The sequence below is a fragment of the Zingiber officinale genome, chromosome 4A, assembly GCF_018446385.1.
Source record: "Zingiber officinale cultivar Zhangliang chromosome 4A, Zo_v1.1, whole genome shotgun sequence".
Lineage (NCBI taxonomy): Eukaryota > Viridiplantae > Streptophyta > Magnoliopsida > Zingiberales > Zingiberaceae > Zingiber > Zingiber officinale.
This window is the reverse complement of record NC_055992.1, coordinates 159,296,011-159,314,520: the sequence shown is the minus strand read 5'-3', so window position 1 is coordinate 159,314,520 and position 18,510 is coordinate 159,296,011. Positions and strand designations below refer to the sequence as shown.

The following is an 18,510-nucleotide window of genomic DNA, read 5'->3' as shown; positions in this document are numbered from 1 at the left end:
GTATATGAGGAAAAAAAATCTAAAAATTTAAAGATAGATTAAAACAACGAAATCTAAAAAATTTAAAGATAAACATATAAATTTATGATATATTAATTTTGTTTTTATAGGTCTATCATTTTATTTTATGTGTCTTATTTTTTTCTTATGTTTTTCACTGTAAAACATTTTTCTTAAAATAAATAGCATCTAAGATGAGTAAATAATATATCTTTCTTATTGGAATGAAAAAAATAATATAATTATTAATTTATAGAACGCAACCCGTGTCCTAAATGATACCACCTTATAATTATATTATTTTTAAATTATAAAATAATATTTTAAATTTTATGGATAAATCATGGGCAAAATTTAAAAAGGATGCCTCCATCCCACAATTAAGTAAGTAAATAAATAATAGTAATAATAATAATAATAATAATAATAATAATAAAATTACCCTGAGATAGCATCGCCGCGACCGCAGCCGACAACCGCCCCATCACCGCCTCCGGCTTGTCACCAACGGCTCCTCCGCCCACGCCACACCATCGATCCCCGCAGGCGCCACCCGTGCACCTCTTCCCCCAGATCCGCCACCATCTCACCGCTGCGCCGGCCCAAGCCCCAGTGGGCGGCGCTCATTCGGGACGCAACCTCTGATAGCCCAGCCTGCAGTCTCGGCAGCCGAGTCACGAATCCTCAGTTCGCCCCAATCCGAACCAGAGAATTTCCATTCCGGACCAACCCTCGTTGGCTTGTTCACCATACGAGAAAAGGTGGCTTCCGAAGGAGATTGAGTCTCTTCCGTTGTCAAACCGGAGCCGAGATCTCCTAGACCTTGGCCCCCATCCTGCCTCAGGTACGTAACGACGTATTCAAATTTCAAATGGACAGTGGTTAACAACTCGATGATCTTTGTTCTTTGATTAATTTTACTTGTACAATCATCCTTTTTCTCCCCTTTGACCAGAAAACTGCTTTATCTCAAGGTATATTGTTGATAATCTTTGGTTGCACAGGAATGCCGAGCGGTGGGAGTTCACTAACTTTTGGGTTCTTCACTTCTGCGTTTCTCCATTTCGGTCTAGGTACATTACACCTTATTACTGTCGGTCTTCATTATCTGACTTAGTGTACGGAAGGATAGATTACCAAATCTAGCATAAGCTCTTGTTTCTCTTCTTTGTTAGGTTCGATTCCTGATTATGTTTCAAAGTCTAGCGATAAATCAGATCTCTCACTCCATTCAGCCAATCTAACATGAAGAATAAGAGAAATGACGCCAATAACTGCTTGATATTGAGAATACAAAGAATTTATTTGTTTGTTTATATGTGCTGCTTCTTTTCATCCTTAGGACCCTCAAGGTTTTAATGATTTAATGTCATAACGATTTACATGCATAAAGTTAGCATAATGGTTTTGTTGGGAAACACATATTACTTTGTTGTTTATATTATCACTAAGGTTTGAAAAACGTATGCAAATGCTCTATGGTCAATTTACTACATAACACATGCAGTAGACAGGGGCATGTGCAGATACTATTCAAAATATTAAAAAAATATATATTTTGATAAAATTCTATGAGACTCACATATATACGATAAAGTTTACTAATTACTGCATCCAATTCATACTTTCACATAGAATATATATATCGATCATTTAATGCAAAAACATATGAAATATAATAGTCAATATTAATCCATCGTGTAAAATATATCATGCGTATAAGCATGCATATGGTTAATATATAAAAATCTTTATCATTTGCAAGATAAGAATTTGAGTTAACATTTACAATTACAAGTTCTAAGCTATGGAATAGGGTACCGTATGCTTTTAAGTTGATTAGGTCTAGTTTAAATTGGTTCAAATTAACCACAGATTTTTTTCTCTCAAAAAAATTGCATATGCAGATTGCATATGTGGCCATTAGCTTCTGCTATGTGCTCCCTTTTTAAACCCACTTAGGAGGCCACATAAAACTATGAGTGTCACTTGCACTTGTCCTTCTTGATCGCCACGCAAATGATTTATTTTTACAAGATGACTGGTGTTTCTAGTCTCTTGTGCCATTTTACTTTTCTTACATTAAACCTGTCCATGTGTGTATCTTTCTTAATATTTCCCTTGTTTCTGTTTTTTCTCTCACCGTTCAACAGCAACCTTCTTGCACTTCTACTACGTCACATCTCTCACGGTGCCAAGTTCTAGCTGTTACGCCTTGGATAATACTAGTCGCCTTGTTGACTTTGTATCCTCACTCTAAATGATAAACACTAGACTATATGCTTAAATTGTCATCATTTGGAGATTCTTCATGGATTGTTTTCTTTGAGCTGCTACTAGACTGAGTGGATTGGCCATACTTTTGAATACGATGGAAAGGTACGAAATGATCACTTTTTTGAACAATTCCATTCTTTAGAATTAATAACTGATGGTTTTAGTGAGAATACCTTGACCAAGTCTCTTTTAATATAGCCAAATTCTACTTTGTATAATTTCACTCACAAGCCAAAACAAGTGTTCTTTCTGCCTAATTACTAGGATCTATGTTTTAGCTCAACTTCTGAATTATATCCTTAGTTTGTTATATTCCAAGAATTAAAATTTTGTCAGGGATTCTACTTAGCTATATCACTGTTTCTGTAATCTCGTAATGATTCTTTGAGGGCAGAAGGAGAGATTAAGGAGATACTTCTATAGAAAGATTTAATCTGCATGAAACAAATTACATCAGAAGCTTATATAAAATTGAGACATGGCATCATAAACATGTCTTACTGAAGCAAATAATTTATCCTACCATGTGATACAACATAAAATTAAAGCAACTATTGCACCCAAAGAATTAAAGTTCATTCTGTGCCAGTTGACATGGTTAAAGTTTTTCATTCTGCCCGTCAATTGACACACAACAAGGCACGAGACACACATAGTTGCAAGAATTGCAATTACCTTCCTCCTCTATGAGCCTTCCTTCGCTAGTGAGAAAGGAGACTAGGGTTCCACAATGAGTGGGACTTCTTCAAGGTATGCGGTATGCCTCTTCCTATGCCTCGTTCACCTCCTCTACCTTGTAATGCTCTTCCTTTGCCTCCTCCTCCTTTATCGGCCCTCTTCTCTTCCTCCTTCGTCATTGCTCCTCTTCCTTTGCCTCTTCCTCTTCTGTGGATGCTTTCTCTGCCTCCTCAAAGAGGCTGACACTTAATCTAAACGGAACAGTTTCGTTCCAATATCTACTCAAAACTTTAAACCTTGAGTGCATCATGTATGCACATTGGATGTTTTTTAGCACTGCTCAATAGATTAAACTGAAAGATGAACAGGAAATATAAGAGAACATTATGGCATGAAGGGGTGACCAACTATGGAATTCTCAACAACCAACAAGAATCAAATACAAAATGCTTGGATGTCGAAATGGATATGTGGGTTTCTTTGGTTGTAAGATTATGTGGTCTTACACTAAGAAGCTATAGGTGTTATTGTAAAAAAGGTGAAGCAACATGAATACAAATGATCAATGTGGCCTTCCTTGATGCTAGGTCTTTGTGTTTGATCAATTTAGCAAAGTCTACTAAAACACTAGAAGTATGTTTGGGTTGTAATGAACAAGTTATGAAGTTGAATTACAAATTAGGGATTTTTTGGAATCTAATGTTCGAGGATCTTCTTGAGATGATTATTGCAGGTCATATGAAGAGGGCAGTAACCAAAATCTATTAGATGTGCTCCAATATGAAAGAATGACCTTAATCCCTACTAGATTTTTACTCTAGCATGTATAATTTTTTGTAATACCCATCTCTAATATTGCAATTCCTTTTCTTTCATATTTTAGTCATGTAAAATATAATCCTTAGAATAGAGCATTAGTAAGTTTTCCATATACATGTTGTGTATCATTGAATCTACAGTTTGTCCGTGTATATATAGGATGCTGATTTGGTGGTTCGATTCTGCAAGGATGTGGAGCGCCGTTCTCAAGCGGTAAGGATGTGAGCTCTATGCTCATTCTGTGACTTCTTTTTCTATTTGCTTGTATTTAGACTGCTAATTCTTACTACAGTGATGTTGTCAGTATACCAAATTGGAAAAATTAATGGTGTTGATGAAGGACTGTTGGAACATATTTTATAAAACCTTCAACAGAGATCTGTAGATGCACCAATTATTTATTTTATTCTATTTGTCAAAACCTTCATGGAGAGCTGAAGAAGACAATATTAGAGGCATTATTATTGAATTTGGTGTTTATTAAGTTCGACTAATGATATCACTGTCCCAAGGCAATTCACTGGTGACAAAAGGTTCATGTTGCTGATCCCAACTTGTTGGGACCTTAATTTTGCTTTACTGTCATCATTTTTCTTCTACATTCTTCAGCTAATTCTGCTTCTTAACCACATATGCTATTTTGAAATTTCTTTGTTCAGTGATATGGAATATTGATTAATGAACACATATATTAGCATTAGGTGAAAACTTGATGATTTGATTGCTTACTAGCCAAAACCACAAATGGTATTAAGTCATGCTAAGGAAATATTCTTTATGTATTAGCCACGTCATTTCAGATGGATTGCCACACAATATCTCATTAATCAGCACTGTTCTTTGCTCTAATATTTCACTTGCAGAGGGATATATAAAGCAGTTACAGAAACTGGGTCATTATGATTATGTGTCTGAACCTTGGACTTCAATTCAAATTAAACTTCTTAGATTTATAATGTCAGTGTCTTTCTACTTTTTCTTTGTCAGATTTTAACAAAGTCTACCTACTATTGTTTTCATGAGAAAGGAAAATACTTTTTGAGCTATGTATTGCTAACTTCAACATTTCTGCACATCTAAATGTATCTTCTGTTCAGAACACAAACATAATTTGCCACTCCATTTTGTAGGGATATATAGATTTTGGCCGTTATGAAACTTCAAACTATTTTGCAGCTGGTTCAGCACCAGTAGACTTTGTTCAGGTACATATGCAAAAAATGAGGTGAAAGCTTTTGGCCCATATTCGCTCAATTTTGTTTCTGTACCTATTGGTGTCAAAATATATATCCTAGATGGATATTAATGAAGACTCAACAACAGATTGACTTGTTGGGATAAGGCAGTTGTTCTTTAACTGGTTTTGATTTGTTGGGGCATGTCATTGGTCAAAAATCAAGAGGGCACTGCACCCTAATTATCAGAATCGTAAGGGCGCCCTTTTTTTTAAAAAAAAGTCAAAAGGATATCCCATCATATTTTTCATACCGAATATAACCTTATTCCAATGCTGTTGTAGAAGGTATGACGTTTGATAGGGTTTTGAATCTACTTTGTTTTGTATGATTTTGCTCAACCGATGTGCTTGAAGCATCAGCCACCTCATTGATTTGATATATCCTTATAAACTTACAGATGATTTTAGTTCCATCACTTGCCATCTGATCTTAATTTGTCACTTCAGGGGTATTACAATGGAGACTTGCAAAATTGTGAACATAGTTTTGACCAAATGGGTCGTATATCTCAGGTTGGTTCATGGTATTCCACATAGTTCTTGGCTTTTATCAACTAACTATAATATATAATTCTATTTAATTTTGGCCTCTTTTGTCCTGTGTTTTTTAGGTAGATATTATATGTGGAAGTTGCTTAAATGGAGCATGTACAGGTCAGTGCCTTTCATTTTAATCTCTGTTTTGTATAAAGGAAGGAAACATCTAAAGAAAATGAAAGCTAGAGAAAACAATCTCATAGGTAAAAAGATTATGAAATATTTCCCATCAGCGCATCTCCTTAGAGGAAAGGAAACTAAACTTTAAAAGATTGTTTTTAAAATGTAGAAAAAGCTTTAATGAAAATTAATTTAAACAATTATTTAAAGTTTTTTTTTTTGCTTGGATTTGAGCTCTACATGCATGCAAAAGTAAGTTTTCTATTCAAATCAGATAGAAGTAATATAGAGAAAAATTGAGAAAAGATCTTCCCTATCTTTTTCATCCCTCCCACTTTACACCAAAGGAAATAGAGGAAAGGCTCTTTTTCCTACAAAGGAAATAAATAACTAGGAAAAGAAAGAGGGAAGGGAAAAAAAACTCATATGAAAAGAATTGTGAAATAATTTTTGTCTCTCTCTTTCCTTGGAGAGAAGGAAAGAGGAAGGAAACTTAAACTTCAAAACCTTATTTGTTAAAAATAAAAAAATAAACAATAATTTAAAAAGATAATATTTTTTAAAAAATTAAGGTTGAATTGGAACTCCATTAAACACAAAAGTGAGCCTTCTGGTCCCCAATTGAACTGAAACAATATAGAGAAAAATTGGGGATTCCCCAATCTTTTCCTTCCCTCTTTTTCTGCTAATGAAGTCCGAGGAAAAGTGCGGTTGGAGAAATCTTACCTTACTTTATTTTTGGTCTCTCTCCCTAGTAGGAAATACAAATTTCTATTTGGATGGATATGTAAATCTTTGACAGTGTGCATATTTGTTGTATTATGGTTGCTGGTCACTGCTTTAAAATCCTGGTAACTATATACGGATATAGAAATATAAATGCTTTAAATCCTTTAGTGGTTTCCAAGCATAGGGCCTTACCCATTTTCTAGCATAAGGTTGTGAGGCAATTAAACCAAGGCTTTTATCCTGCTTAAGTACTTGTGCATATATTTTATCAAGATAGTAAGATATTTATAACTAGGACCCTATACTCAGTTGTACCTCTTAGTATCAGAAGATAAGTAATATTCAACATTAAACAGTAGCTTATTCAACATTAAACAGTAGCTTGCATTAGGTCTAATATTGGTTTTGATCCTTATTTTAATCCCGTACATATCAACTAGGTACAATCAGTGACCTGAACGTTGCATTATTCCACACTTTTATCCTTTAACCATTTTCAAACAAGGGCACATTAAATCTATCCAAGGCTTATATACTACTCAAGAACTGGTGTCTATATTTTATCAGGATAATATGATACTTATAACAAGGACCCTATACTCAATCATATCTCTTAGTTTCGGAAGCTAACTAATGTTTGGCACTAAATAGTACCATGCATTAGGTCTAATATTGGTCTTGGTCCTTATAATCCTGTGCATATCAACTGTGTACAATTAGTGACTTAAACCTTGTATTATGTTACACTGTGAATAAGCATTTAACTTTTACAGTTTTGTGTTGTTTTTCTTTACATTTTGCTGATTGTCAGAATTTTTGCAGGGCAATCTGGTTGCATATGTAGTGTAAGCTATGATGAATCTCTATGCAGGTATGTTAATTTGACTTGTCTTTTTTAATCCTTTTATGTTTTGACATTTTTGTTTTACTTGTGACTTCATGTTGTTGTCTTATATTCTTCCCAAGAAAGATAAAAACATTTTCTTTTCTTGTTATATTGGATAAATTTGAGAGCAGACAATATTTACTATTCATAGCTATGTCAGATGCAGTGATATTGTTCTTTACAATAGGCTTGTAAGATTCTAATGGATGAGGAGGCTAGATCATTGCAAATTTAGTCCTTTCATGTCTTTGTGAGTTGGCCAATTTTTTGTTCATGGAAAACCTGCCCAGATAATCTGATTATCTGCTTCTTCTGGTCCTTTCTAGCTCTCAGATCCATGTTTGGCTTTTGAACATCTTCCTGCATTAGGTATCTTGGTTCATGATGATTTTCTCGTCCAGATAAGATTCTCAATGATTAGACTAAATTGGATTGTTTTACATGCTTGGCTTGGTCAGCGCAATTTATCAAGCTGACCTAAAGCACAAGCATGTCTGCATCCACAGAATTGTTCAAATAGATCTTGAATGTCAAATTTTATAAGCTGGAATCCATGAGTGGTCACATTAGTTGGACCAAAATCATATTAGACAGATTGCTGCTTTGTTCAGTGTATCATGCATATACTCACATAGTTAGGGTCAAATATGAATCCACTTGCCAAAAACTAGCCTTGACCATTTTAAATTATAATATTAAGTGATGCTGAACCAGGAAATTTGAGTCAGTTCACTACTCTTACATACTGAGTGACAGCCTCATCAATTGATTGGAACTGAAAGAATATTAATTTCATCTGACTTCTATTAGAGCAATATTGCATATGTTGTTACTATCTTAAGCCTGTCAATTGATTACTCTTTTTTCTTTCTTTATGAACTAGGGTGCATGCTCAACTAGCAATTCCATGCACTAATCGTGGTTCTCGAGTATTTGAAGGTTTTACTGTTGGTTTTCATCCTCGCTCATGGGAAATTGTAATACTAAATCTGTATTCTATTTTATGGCATTTTCTCTCTGTTGTTGAGTACAAGAATTCTCATTTGACTTTTGGAACAGGTGTCCAATGGAATGACTCAACTAGGATACGAGAAGCTTCATAATGAATTCAGGTGTTGTGCTCTTGGAAAATAAGTAGTTTTATAGCACTGTAATTCTCAAAATTATTGCCAGTCTTTCATTGTTTGATTGATTGATCCTCATTGTTATGTTTGCTATAATGCTATTCACTATTCTCCAATGTTTTATTTTATTAAAAAAAATACCCGTATGAAGATGTTAATTTCTCAGGAAAAAATTGTGGATTTGGTTTCCTGAAAAATTATAGTAGCAACAAAGAAGATTGACCTTAACTACCTATGAAGATGTTAATTTCTCAGAAAAAATTTGTGGGTGGTTTCATGTAAAATTTTGGTTGTACCAACAAAGACAAAATGGACAATATTTGTGACTATGCTTTGTAGTGAAGACTTGTATAGGTACGAGGGTGATTTGGGTCACCGTATTAGGGTAGTTGTAGAAACTGTTAGAGGTAGTATGAGTTATTAGCGGCGATTGAAATTCCGTTATGTGCCGCCCAAAATCGACGATTTTTACCGTTCCGTTGTGGGAGCGGCACCAATGTAGATGCGCGACAATTTCGCGTGTGTCATTGCGTGCATCACGCACGACAAAAGGAATTGAGCGCGCAAGCAGAGGCAGACCGGAGGTGTCGCGGGACCAAGGTGTCCCGGAGGCACCTTCGAAATCGATCACTCTTCACAGAAGCCTAATTTGTCAGAAGCGTCCCGGACACCTCCAACACCTCTTCGCAGAAGCGCGTGACACGACGCCTCCGATGGTATTGAACTCACGAGATGCTCGCGGTTCACGAACGAAAATTAGGACTTTTGATTTAATTAATTCAATCATTTCTCAACTTAAATGGGGTATTTCGAATAGGCTTTTATAACTCATAATTAAATTATCCCAATAAATTATATAAAAAAAGATATTTACAATTTTAAAAAATTAATAAATTTTATTAATTGATATTCTGATTTTTTTTACTATTTTAAATTTTATTTAATAATTATAAAAAATTCTAATAAATCAGATGTATATTCTGATAATTTTTATTATTTTGTATTTTTTTACTATTTAATTGATATTCTGATTTTTTTTGCTATTTTAAATATATATTATTTAAATTAATAATTAATTAAATGAATAAATAGTTAAATTATATAATTATTATATATAAAGTAGCATTTTTGTGTTAATTTATATATTAATCCATTTGAGATTTGGATCAATTATCTTAGAATCAATTTGAGATTTGGATTCATAAATATTAACATATTTAGCTTTTTTTACTTTTAGTATTCTTGCTTTCTAAACATATGAAACATATATTTATGCCTTAGAATGTCTCTACTTTTGGTATTACTATTGTAACATATTATGATGTATTAATTTTAATTCGAGTAATTGATAAATCAATTTTCTTTAAAGAAAACTATATTTAATTATTTTTTCTAACAATATTAAGTTGTTCAATAATTGAGAACTTCTATAAAATCAATATACAATTTATTTTTAAATTATACACAATAAATATATTTATCTAATAATTAATATATATAAATAAAAAAATATTGAAACCGTAGCGGCACAGCACGATACGATATCGAAACCGTATCGTTCCGGTCTAGGACCGAAACCTCGGCACGGGTTGAGATTTTAAACCTCGGCATGGGCCGAGATTACTTTCACATTTGATGTTTTAGGTTTAGGGTTATGCATTGATTTTTATATACCATGTAATGTATCTCTTAACCAACAAGAATTTTAGTGGAGCATTCCTTTCCCTAATTAAGACGGTATCAAAGTCCCTCTTCTATGGTTAGGATTTTCAGGAAAGTAATCCTGTTAGAGGGAGACCAACAATTTTAGCAACAGTATGCCCTCATCTGTCTTCCTTTTCTCCTATCTTCAGAGTCCTAGCCTACTTATCTTTGTTTTAGTCTCATTCATGAGTTGAAACTTCTGTCTGAGAGTGAGCATGAGCTCAAATCATCCATGGTAGCGGTTTTCTTCCTTTGTTGAAGAAATTGCTAAATCCCCTGTTTGCCTGCTCCTTGCCCCCATGACTAGTCATGGCCTGACAAGGAGACTTATCTTTGAATACACGACAAGGGATTCCTCTATTCTAGATGATTCCTAGGTTTCTGTCATCATCAGTGCTCTACAGCCTAGGTGAGTTAGTCTCAGATTTGCTCTTCCTCATTTTATTTCCTCCTAGCATTTGTCGCCTACTCCCCTCCTTGTCACTGAATCGGGGTCTATTTGTGTTAATGTCTAAGCAATCTCCTTGCATGAGAGTAAGCTATAATAGGTGGTGCCGTCTTCTAACTCCTGCCTCTGCAAAAGATATGCATACCCATGCTGATTGAGCATGTGAATGACATCTCCTGATTTCCTTGTCCTTGCTCATATGTTTCAGAGGGTTTCCTCCTTGTTCATTCCTCTGCTCACGCTTATTCACCTCTTCATTGCTTCTTGGCGGCCAAACATCAGTTTACTGCCCATGGATTTTTAGACTCGAGCAATACCAGCAACACCATGGTATCAACTTGAGATTACTGCAGCATCATGCTTAGTCCGGTTCAGTTAGTCTCCAACAACCTGCCTTCAGAACTCTTCCTCCACAAGAGATCACTGCTATATGTGAGTCTTATTCCTTTGCTAGATCCAGATGGTGCTACTTTCATTCAGTTTTGAACATCTCTCCTTGCTTGCTTCTTTGAATCTTTCCTCTTTCTATATGGAGCCACTTCGAAGTTAGTATGCCATCTTCCAATAGTTCTAGGTCTTGATGCCTTTTTTTCAGTAAATCTGACCAGATTTCTTTGCTTTCAACCTTCTTCTAGCATCAGAAACAATGTCCTTATCTCATCCTTTTGCCATTGGCTTCATTCACGCCTCCACGATCAGTGATTCAATCTCTTTCCTCCAGAACTGCTCATCTTCTGTCATGTGTGGAGCTAACCTTAGTTCCCTCTTCTGCTGCTTTCCTTCCCCTTTATTCAGTTCGCCATGTGCTGTCAATGTTGTCACAAGGAGAAGCCCATTCAAGAGACTTACTAATGGTCTTGCCTCATCCTCTCTGCCGACTCTAGAACCCTTGTTGAGTGCTTTCCTTCTCATCTTTAATTAGTTTGCCATGTGTTGTCAATGCCTTTGTGAGGAAAACTCCACTCAAGATATTTTCTCTTAGTGTTTCACCATATCCTTTTTGTCAAGCTAAGATGAGGCTAAATGAATCAGCACCTGCATACTTTGTCAACGCCTTCAGAGCTTTGCTTCTTAGTGTTTTCACTTTCATCATGGTCATGTCTTAGTTTTCGTGAGAACTTTTCTTATTTATGTAACAAGATGGATATAGATAGTCTTTATGTTCAAGCCCTGAGGGGAGTCGTAGAAGGATTTAGGTATAGGGCTTTAGTTCCACATTGAGCGTTTTAGGGATAGGGCTTTAGATTGAGTACTATATACCATTTAGATAGATATCTATTAAGAAGAAGATATGAATGGAATAAATCCCACTTAACATAAACATTAAAGAATGGATCTAAAAATCCTTTTTTTTGACTAATGATATAGCGATGATGATTAGTAAAGAGGCTGGAATCTTCCTAGAAATGGTGAGAAATTTCAGCTTTAATTGTTTACGTTGCTTTCATTGATTAAATTTTATGCCCTGAGGAGATCTGCTCACCAGTATTATAAATTATTATTATGTGCCTCGTTGTTTCAGTATGACTCCCAGAATGACATGTTGAGTTTTCATGATAAGATATATGTTGATGTGCTCTACTCTGTCAGGCTTATTGTGAATTTTGTATTACTGCAGTTTTGGTACTGAACAGACACATGTATCTCTATATTTGACAGCAAAATTCAGCCTTTCTGGTCTTGTAAGAAAACCACTCATCAAGGTAAACTAATTTTTTTCATCAGGTGGTTAATGACCTTTTTGTATATTAATTATTGGTTCTCTGCTTTTGCAGGTTAACCCAGATAAAGGGCTAGAGGTCAAGTTGACAGGTTCAGCAGAAAATGGCAGAGCCCCTACAACTTTATCACCAACAGTTCTCAATATATATTGGAGATGTATATTTCTTCAGCAGTTTAAACACCTACAACTTTGTCATTAATGATCACCAAGAATGCTTTGCTACTATTTTACAGGTGAAGTAGCTCGTGACACTCCTTATGAAATCAAGATTATGGTACCAGTAGATGGCTATGATCCAATTGGATTCACCCTGACAAAGCTATGCGGTTAGTTTTTCTTTATATATTTGCATGATATCTGTAGTGTTTAATACTTTTAGATGCTATGTAAATAGTGCTGGAATATTTTACCAATGTAAGTTCTCTGCATTGAAAGTCCTATAGTTTAACTCTTTCATACTGTGTTGTTGTTATCTGGTTTAGTTTTAAGTGGTTCAAATGTCTGCTTTTTAAATAGTGATGTCCATTGTCCATCGTGGTATAGCATAACAACAGATCAATTATAGTATTTACTTGTCATTTCTGCCACCAGCAGAGCTACTGTAGTCTCTGTAACATTCTGGATCACTATACATGAAAATTTGCAGATTAGTAATCAGTCCATGTATTAGAATTATCTGGATCCCATTTCAAAAACAATATAAAATACCATGGTTTTTAGTGACTTTGATAGTGACATTTGTTAGAGTTGACTGAATGGAATGATGATAACTTGAGTAGGGGTGTAAACAGAAATTAAGTAAATATCAAATTTTCTATACAATTTAAATTTAGTTATTTGTAGAAAAATTTAGAATGACTATAGCATACTATTTATTATACTTTTAACATTCAATTTAAAAGTATTTATGCTATAAATAGTGTTGTTAGATTAGAGAATTCAATATAACTATCATATTTATAAATCTCTGAACACACTAATTGGTATTTGAAATTGTTTGATGCCAATTCTGTAATGCATCATATGCAGATTATAGGCAAGAAAGAGAGGATGATTCTACCAATGGATGGGCTACATTTGGAGTGCTTTCTTGCATGTACGTCAGCAATCAATATTTGACAAATTGCTGGTATTTGATACATATATATGTTTTCTTTTTCTTTTGGAAGTGCCTCCTACGTTCTATTGGTCAAACACAGGTTCAATATCTGACAAAAATAATGTTAGTTAAGTAACGAACATTAGAAGATTTTTATAAGCCACAATTGTTAGTGTTATACCATTGAGAAAGTGTTGGAAAAATATTATGTACGAATGGGGTGGATATTTGAGCAATTGTTTATCAAGCGGGTCTAAATAAGCATTTCTCCTTAAATTCTGGTTCTTTCTTCTCATTTTTGTCTTCAGTTATGAAATCTCTATCTGTTTAATTCAGCTTCATTGTCTCCTCTATGATTATTTGCTGTGGAGGGTTTTTCTACAAATCCCGTGTAGAACATCAGGTAATTTACTTGTTAAATTGGCAATACATAGTGAACTTGCTTTGGGAAAATGGATGTGACTTGATAAATTAACCGCACTAATCTGCAGCATGGTCTTGATGCCTTGCCAGGAATTACAGTCCTTTCTGCACTTTTGGATAAGGTGGGTGACTTTTTTGCTGAAGGATGAATATCATTTACTTCCATCTCTTCTACCCTTAGTTCTGATTTGTTACTCAATCAATTCATTAGACATTTAATCATTTTCTTACATTGATCAAGGTTTCTGGAAGTCGTAGCTATAGACTAGGAGATGTAGATAGCCATAATTTTGCAAATCAGACATCTTGGGAACGCCCATCTGCTTCAGCACCAGGAAACCCAAGGACAGAAGAGACTAGATATGGGTCAATCTGATAAAAAAAACATTGATGACTAGGTAAGCATGGACTTCTCATTTATAAATACCATGCCACATCGATTTTTTCCTCGCCAGTTTCTTATTTATCAATTTGGGAATTTTAATTCTACTTGGCAACTTTAATGTTTTATTTCAGAGAGGTAATTTCGATTTGTTTCAATCATATTATGTTACACCAAGGATTTGAAAATATCCCTGGGTGAATATTTCATAAAATTTACTCCAATGATATGCATTAACACTAATGTAGATTCGTAGTTCACATTGTCATAAGAGGTAAGCTGTAGCAGATATAAAGTTCTTGGAAATTTGTTTATTAGCATCATTTTTAATTCCTGGCAGACTGTCTTTACTGTCATATTTTTTCCTTTTGTAGGTTCACTAGTCCAGAAAAAATGTACATGAAAATTTGAGCTGGGAAGCTGAATGGCGACTGTACACTCTGGATATTCCCTCAGGAAATGATAAAGCAGTTCCGAAGTTGCACCTGAATCCCATTTTTTTGGCAAGTTTCCAACTTGACTCAATTGCATTAGTTGTTTTTGAACCCATCCTTCAATGGCGTGCACATTGTATTGCACGCTTACTTTATCAAGAGGTTATCTTAGAGCAAGCTTTATGATATAGCTTATTTATTTATTTTTCCTTTGGTTTGTTTCAACAAAACTTGTGGAATTCTGAGATACTTGGAGACATGGAAATCATGGGCATTATGCTAATTGTGGATGTCTACTACCAATTATTGGTGCTCTCCTTCACCCATGCTCTATCCTGTACTCAAAAGTTAAACTATAAAAAGACAGGATTGTTATAATTTACATTAAGTTTGCATCTCGAGCCCACAAATAAGAGTGTAATATTCGAATCTAGGCAACTTTATTGATCTGAAATCGTATATTACATTTCTTAGTTCATTGGGAGGGTTGGCGCAACAACCCATGATGGTAGTAGTGTTCATGATGACTAGCATTCACGCGGTCTTTTCCTAATCCTTTTGATTCTTCTTCCATTTAGCAGCAATTAAGAAACCGTTGTTAGCTAGGCTTCTTGAGAGACTTAAAGAAGTATAAACCCTCTTGGATGAGTTGATGTAAATCTATGTTGATAGCACATGAATATAACTTTGCTTTTTTCTTCTCCTTTTCTTTGTTGGCGTTGATATAGTGGAGTTCATTCTATTCCAAAATCGTTAGTCACTTGGGAATACTGTTCTCTTAACCTACCGTAACATGAATTGTGGTGATCATTTCATTAATTATAATAGAAGGTGATTATACTCATTTCATATGCCTCTCATATTCCATCCTCGCGTACCAAGTTATTTAAGAGGTGAGAGGAGTTGTTTTTTTTTAAGAATATGCATTTGTCAGAAATTAATTCCTTGTCCCATTATAACTAGTTTATTATCCTCTAACTAACTAGACATTTTGTGGGGATTGTAGCGATCATTTCCTGATAACACCACTAGTTATTTCTCTCTAATTAATATAACCACATCATGGACTCATTACACTTGCGAGACTACAAATTTAGATCAGTCACATTGACAGACAGAGTTGAGGTGAAGAGATGCAATTCAATTGTGTCGAATGCATGCACAGGCACACAACTGGCCTTCATCATAAGGGCTACAATTTTAGACGACTGAGCTAACCCACACTATAACAAAGTTGGGCTGGTCCCCCTTCATATTAAAGGGAGTGCACATATAGAGAGGGATTAACAATGCGAATGGTCGCCATCTGAATGGTGGTAATTGGGTAGATTAGTTTAACTAATTTAACCATAGCCAGGTCAACATTCCTAAGTCAAAAGGATTAGGTACTTTCAACTGCTCCCATTTTACTCGGTATCTCATCAAACACTACTTTAATCACCTTCCAAATAATTAAGTAAACTAATCCGATCGACTTTTCCTTCTTCTTCTATTGCTTGAATCATTCGCTTACTTCTCATGCAATCAATTCAGGAACGCGCAACTCTGCCTACTCACCCAACATTAAACTACTCTTTGAAGACCGCAGTTAAGTAATTCATGTTCAAATCGCTTTTCAATGCGAGCAAATATAACAGAGGGCGACCTACCTACTGACAACTACTCTTCGCTTTTCTACCGTCTCCTCAATTGTTTCCTTTTCTTTTCCTATTATTTTCTCTTTAACTTCTTCTGCTTGCATGCATGCATGCATGAATGATTCTTATCCACGCATTCCTCTATAAATACCCACCTTCCTCCTCTTCTCCCCTCACAATTCCACCATACTCTTCTTCAAGCAATCAGCTAATCAGCTAATCAACTAGTTCTGATCGATGGGCTCGATCAAGCAGCACTACTCCACCCTTCTTCTCTTACTCGTAATTGCTATCGCCGCCTCGTTCCTCAATGCAGGCGAAGCATTCCCCCTCTCCTCCCATTTCTACGGCCATTCGTGCCCGCGGGCGCTCGATATCGTGAGATCTGTGGTCGCCAGAGCCGTGGACAGGGAGCCCAGGATGGCTGCTTCCCTGCTCAGGCTTCACTTCCATGACTGCTTCGTCAAGGTTTTATTCGATCAGATGCCATGATTTTAAGCTCATAATTAATTAATGGCCGCCGATGCTTTCGCAGGGCTGCGACGCGTCGCTGCTGTTGGACAGCAACGGCCCCATCGCGAGCGAGAAAGGATCCAAGGCGAACAAGAACTCCGCGAGAGGATTCGAGGTGATCGACGAGATCAAAGCTGCCCTGGAGACAGAGTGCCCCGGCACCGTGTCTTGCGCCGACATCCTCGCGCTTGCTGCTAGAGATTCCACTGTCTTGGTAGAGATCCGTAAATAAATACATTTCTGAATTCTCTGCTCTGTTTTCACAGTCGATTTATTCGATCATTAATTAATTGGTATTTGATTCGTAGGCAGGAGGCCCCGACTGGGAAGTGGCACTGGGGAGGAGAGACTCACTGGGTGCGAGCTTGAGTGGCTCCAACAACAACATTCCGGCCCCCAACAACACCCTCCAAACCATCGTCACCAAGTTCAAGCTGCAGGGACTCGACATTGTCGACCTTGTTGCGCTCTCAGGTGCCCACACCATCGGGCTATCCCGTTGCACCAGCTTCCGGCAGAGATTGTACGACGGCCACACAGACTCGCTGGAGGAGGGCTACGCCTGGCAGCTGCGGTCCCGGTGCCCTCCCTCCGGCGGCGACGACAACCTCTTCCCGCTGGACCTGGTCAGCCCCGCCAGGTTCGACAACTCCTACTACAAGAACCTGGTGGCCGGCAAGGGGCTGCTCAACTCCGACCAAGTGCTCTTCACGGGGAGCCCCGAGACGTCGGCGCTGGTGCGGCTCTACGCCGACGACGGCGGCCTCTTCTTCGACCACTTCGCCAAGGCCATGATCAAAATGGGCAACATCTCGCCGCTCACTGGGGACCACGGCGAGATCAGGAAGAACTGCAGGAGGATCAATTAGGAGGTTGCTCTGCTCCATCGATCGATCGTTCTATTTATGGTTATCTATTTGTTTGCGATATGGTTTGTAATTTGGTAAACGTTGTGCTGTAATAAGAAACAATATAATATGGTTAATGATATTCGCTTTATGCTTTAATCATATCATATATAGTTGAATGTTTGGAACAAGAACAACTCAGCAATCAGCATCGACATGAATTCCATGCAAGCTAAGATTTAATGTGATATTAAAAAAATTTTAATCACTTTTAATTTTTTTTGTCCTTGGTCTTATTTAGTGTATTCTTGGATTTATTTTTTTTCCTAAGCTAATCTATTTATAAAATTGATGGATTATAAAATTTATTCAATATCTCTACAAGATTCATTGTTTTCGCAATTTATTTACTTTACTTTACTTCTAATGTTTGCCATTTTCTAGTTTTTGTCTCATAAAATAAGCATTGATCCAAGTTTTTCTACATTTTTCAATTTTTAGTTATTTAAAATTTATTGAATAAAAAGTATTAATATTCTAATGAATTTTGGTTACTTTTGAATGAAAACAAATAAATTGGAGTACAAAAATTATACATGAAGATAAATTTACGTGGTAAAAAGATTTAAATATAATAAAATTTAGCCATTTATAGTGAAAAGGAAGGTATGGAAAATTTTAGAGGGCGTTTTGTTCTTTACTAGAAATAGGAATCGAAATGCGAAACATAGTATTATGGAATGGGAATGAGCATGAGCATGGATATCACTCTTAAAAGCAATGTTTGGTTAGTTGCATATTTTCTATCAGAATAAATCAAAAGTTTTTTTTTACCTTAAAAAGAAAATAAGAGAAAAAATTAGATGTGAGAGAAAGTTGAATGTGAGAGAAA

General features: G+C 35.8%; 2 protein-coding genes across 2 annotated transcripts; both read left to right on the top strand.

Annotated features, from left to right (window-relative positions):
• The first annotated feature begins 392 nt into the window (after positions 1 to 392).
• LOC121971925 lies at positions 393 to 14,903 on the top strand. The gene is made up of 19 exons (XM_042523445.1): positions 393 to 844; positions 1,005 to 1,073; positions 2,154 to 2,245; positions 2,341 to 2,379; positions 3,934 to 3,987; positions 4,905 to 4,979; positions 5,459 to 5,524; positions 5,623 to 5,665; positions 7,220 to 7,268; positions 8,167 to 8,260; positions 8,343 to 8,395; positions 12,178 to 12,262; positions 12,335 to 12,437; positions 12,516 to 12,608; positions 13,312 to 13,378; positions 13,718 to 13,784; positions 13,873 to 13,926; positions 14,046 to 14,202; positions 14,561 to 14,903. The coding sequence occupies exons 2-18, from the start codon at positions 1,007 to 1,009 to the stop codon at positions 14,178 to 14,180; spliced, it is 1,236 nt and encodes a 411-aa protein (XP_042379379.1). The 5' UTR covers positions 393 to 844; positions 1,005 to 1,006; the 3' UTR covers positions 14,181 to 14,202; positions 14,561 to 14,903.
• A 1,514-nt stretch (positions 14,904 to 16,417) lies between these two features.
• Positions 16,418 to 17,780, top strand: LOC121971924 (peroxidase 49-like). Its single transcript, XM_042523444.1, has 3 exons — positions 16,418 to 16,725; positions 16,793 to 16,984; positions 17,079 to 17,780. The coding sequence occupies exons 1-3, from the start codon at positions 16,495 to 16,497 to the stop codon at positions 17,637 to 17,639; spliced, it is 984 nt and encodes a 327-aa protein (XP_042379378.1). The 5' UTR covers positions 16,418 to 16,494; the 3' UTR covers positions 17,640 to 17,780.
• Positions 17,781 to 18,510: the final 730 nt, after the last annotated feature.

Coding starts and splice junctions, on each gene's coding strand:
- LOC121971925 (XM_042523445.1), top strand. CDS start 1,007: ATGCCGAGCGGTGGGAGTTCACTAACTTTTGGGTTCTTCACTTCTGCG. Junction 5,525..5,622: donor AAATGGGTCGTATATCTCAG/GTTGGTTCATGG, acceptor TGTGTTTTTTAG/GTAGATATTATATGTGGAAG. Junction 8,396..12,177: donor AAGCTTCATAATGAATTCAG/GTGTTGTGCTCT, acceptor GTATTACTGCAG/TTTTGGTACTGAACAGACAC.
- LOC121971924 (XM_042523444.1), top strand. CDS start 16,495: ATGGGCTCGATCAAGCAGCACTACTCCACCCTTCTTCTCTTACTCGTA. Junction 16,726..16,792: donor TCCATGACTGCTTCGTCAAG/GTTTTATTCGAT, acceptor ATGCTTTCGCAG/GGCTGCGACGCGTCGCTGCT. Junction 16,985..17,078: donor CTAGAGATTCCACTGTCTTG/GTAGAGATCCGT, acceptor TTTGATTCGTAG/GCAGGAGGCCCCGACTGGGA.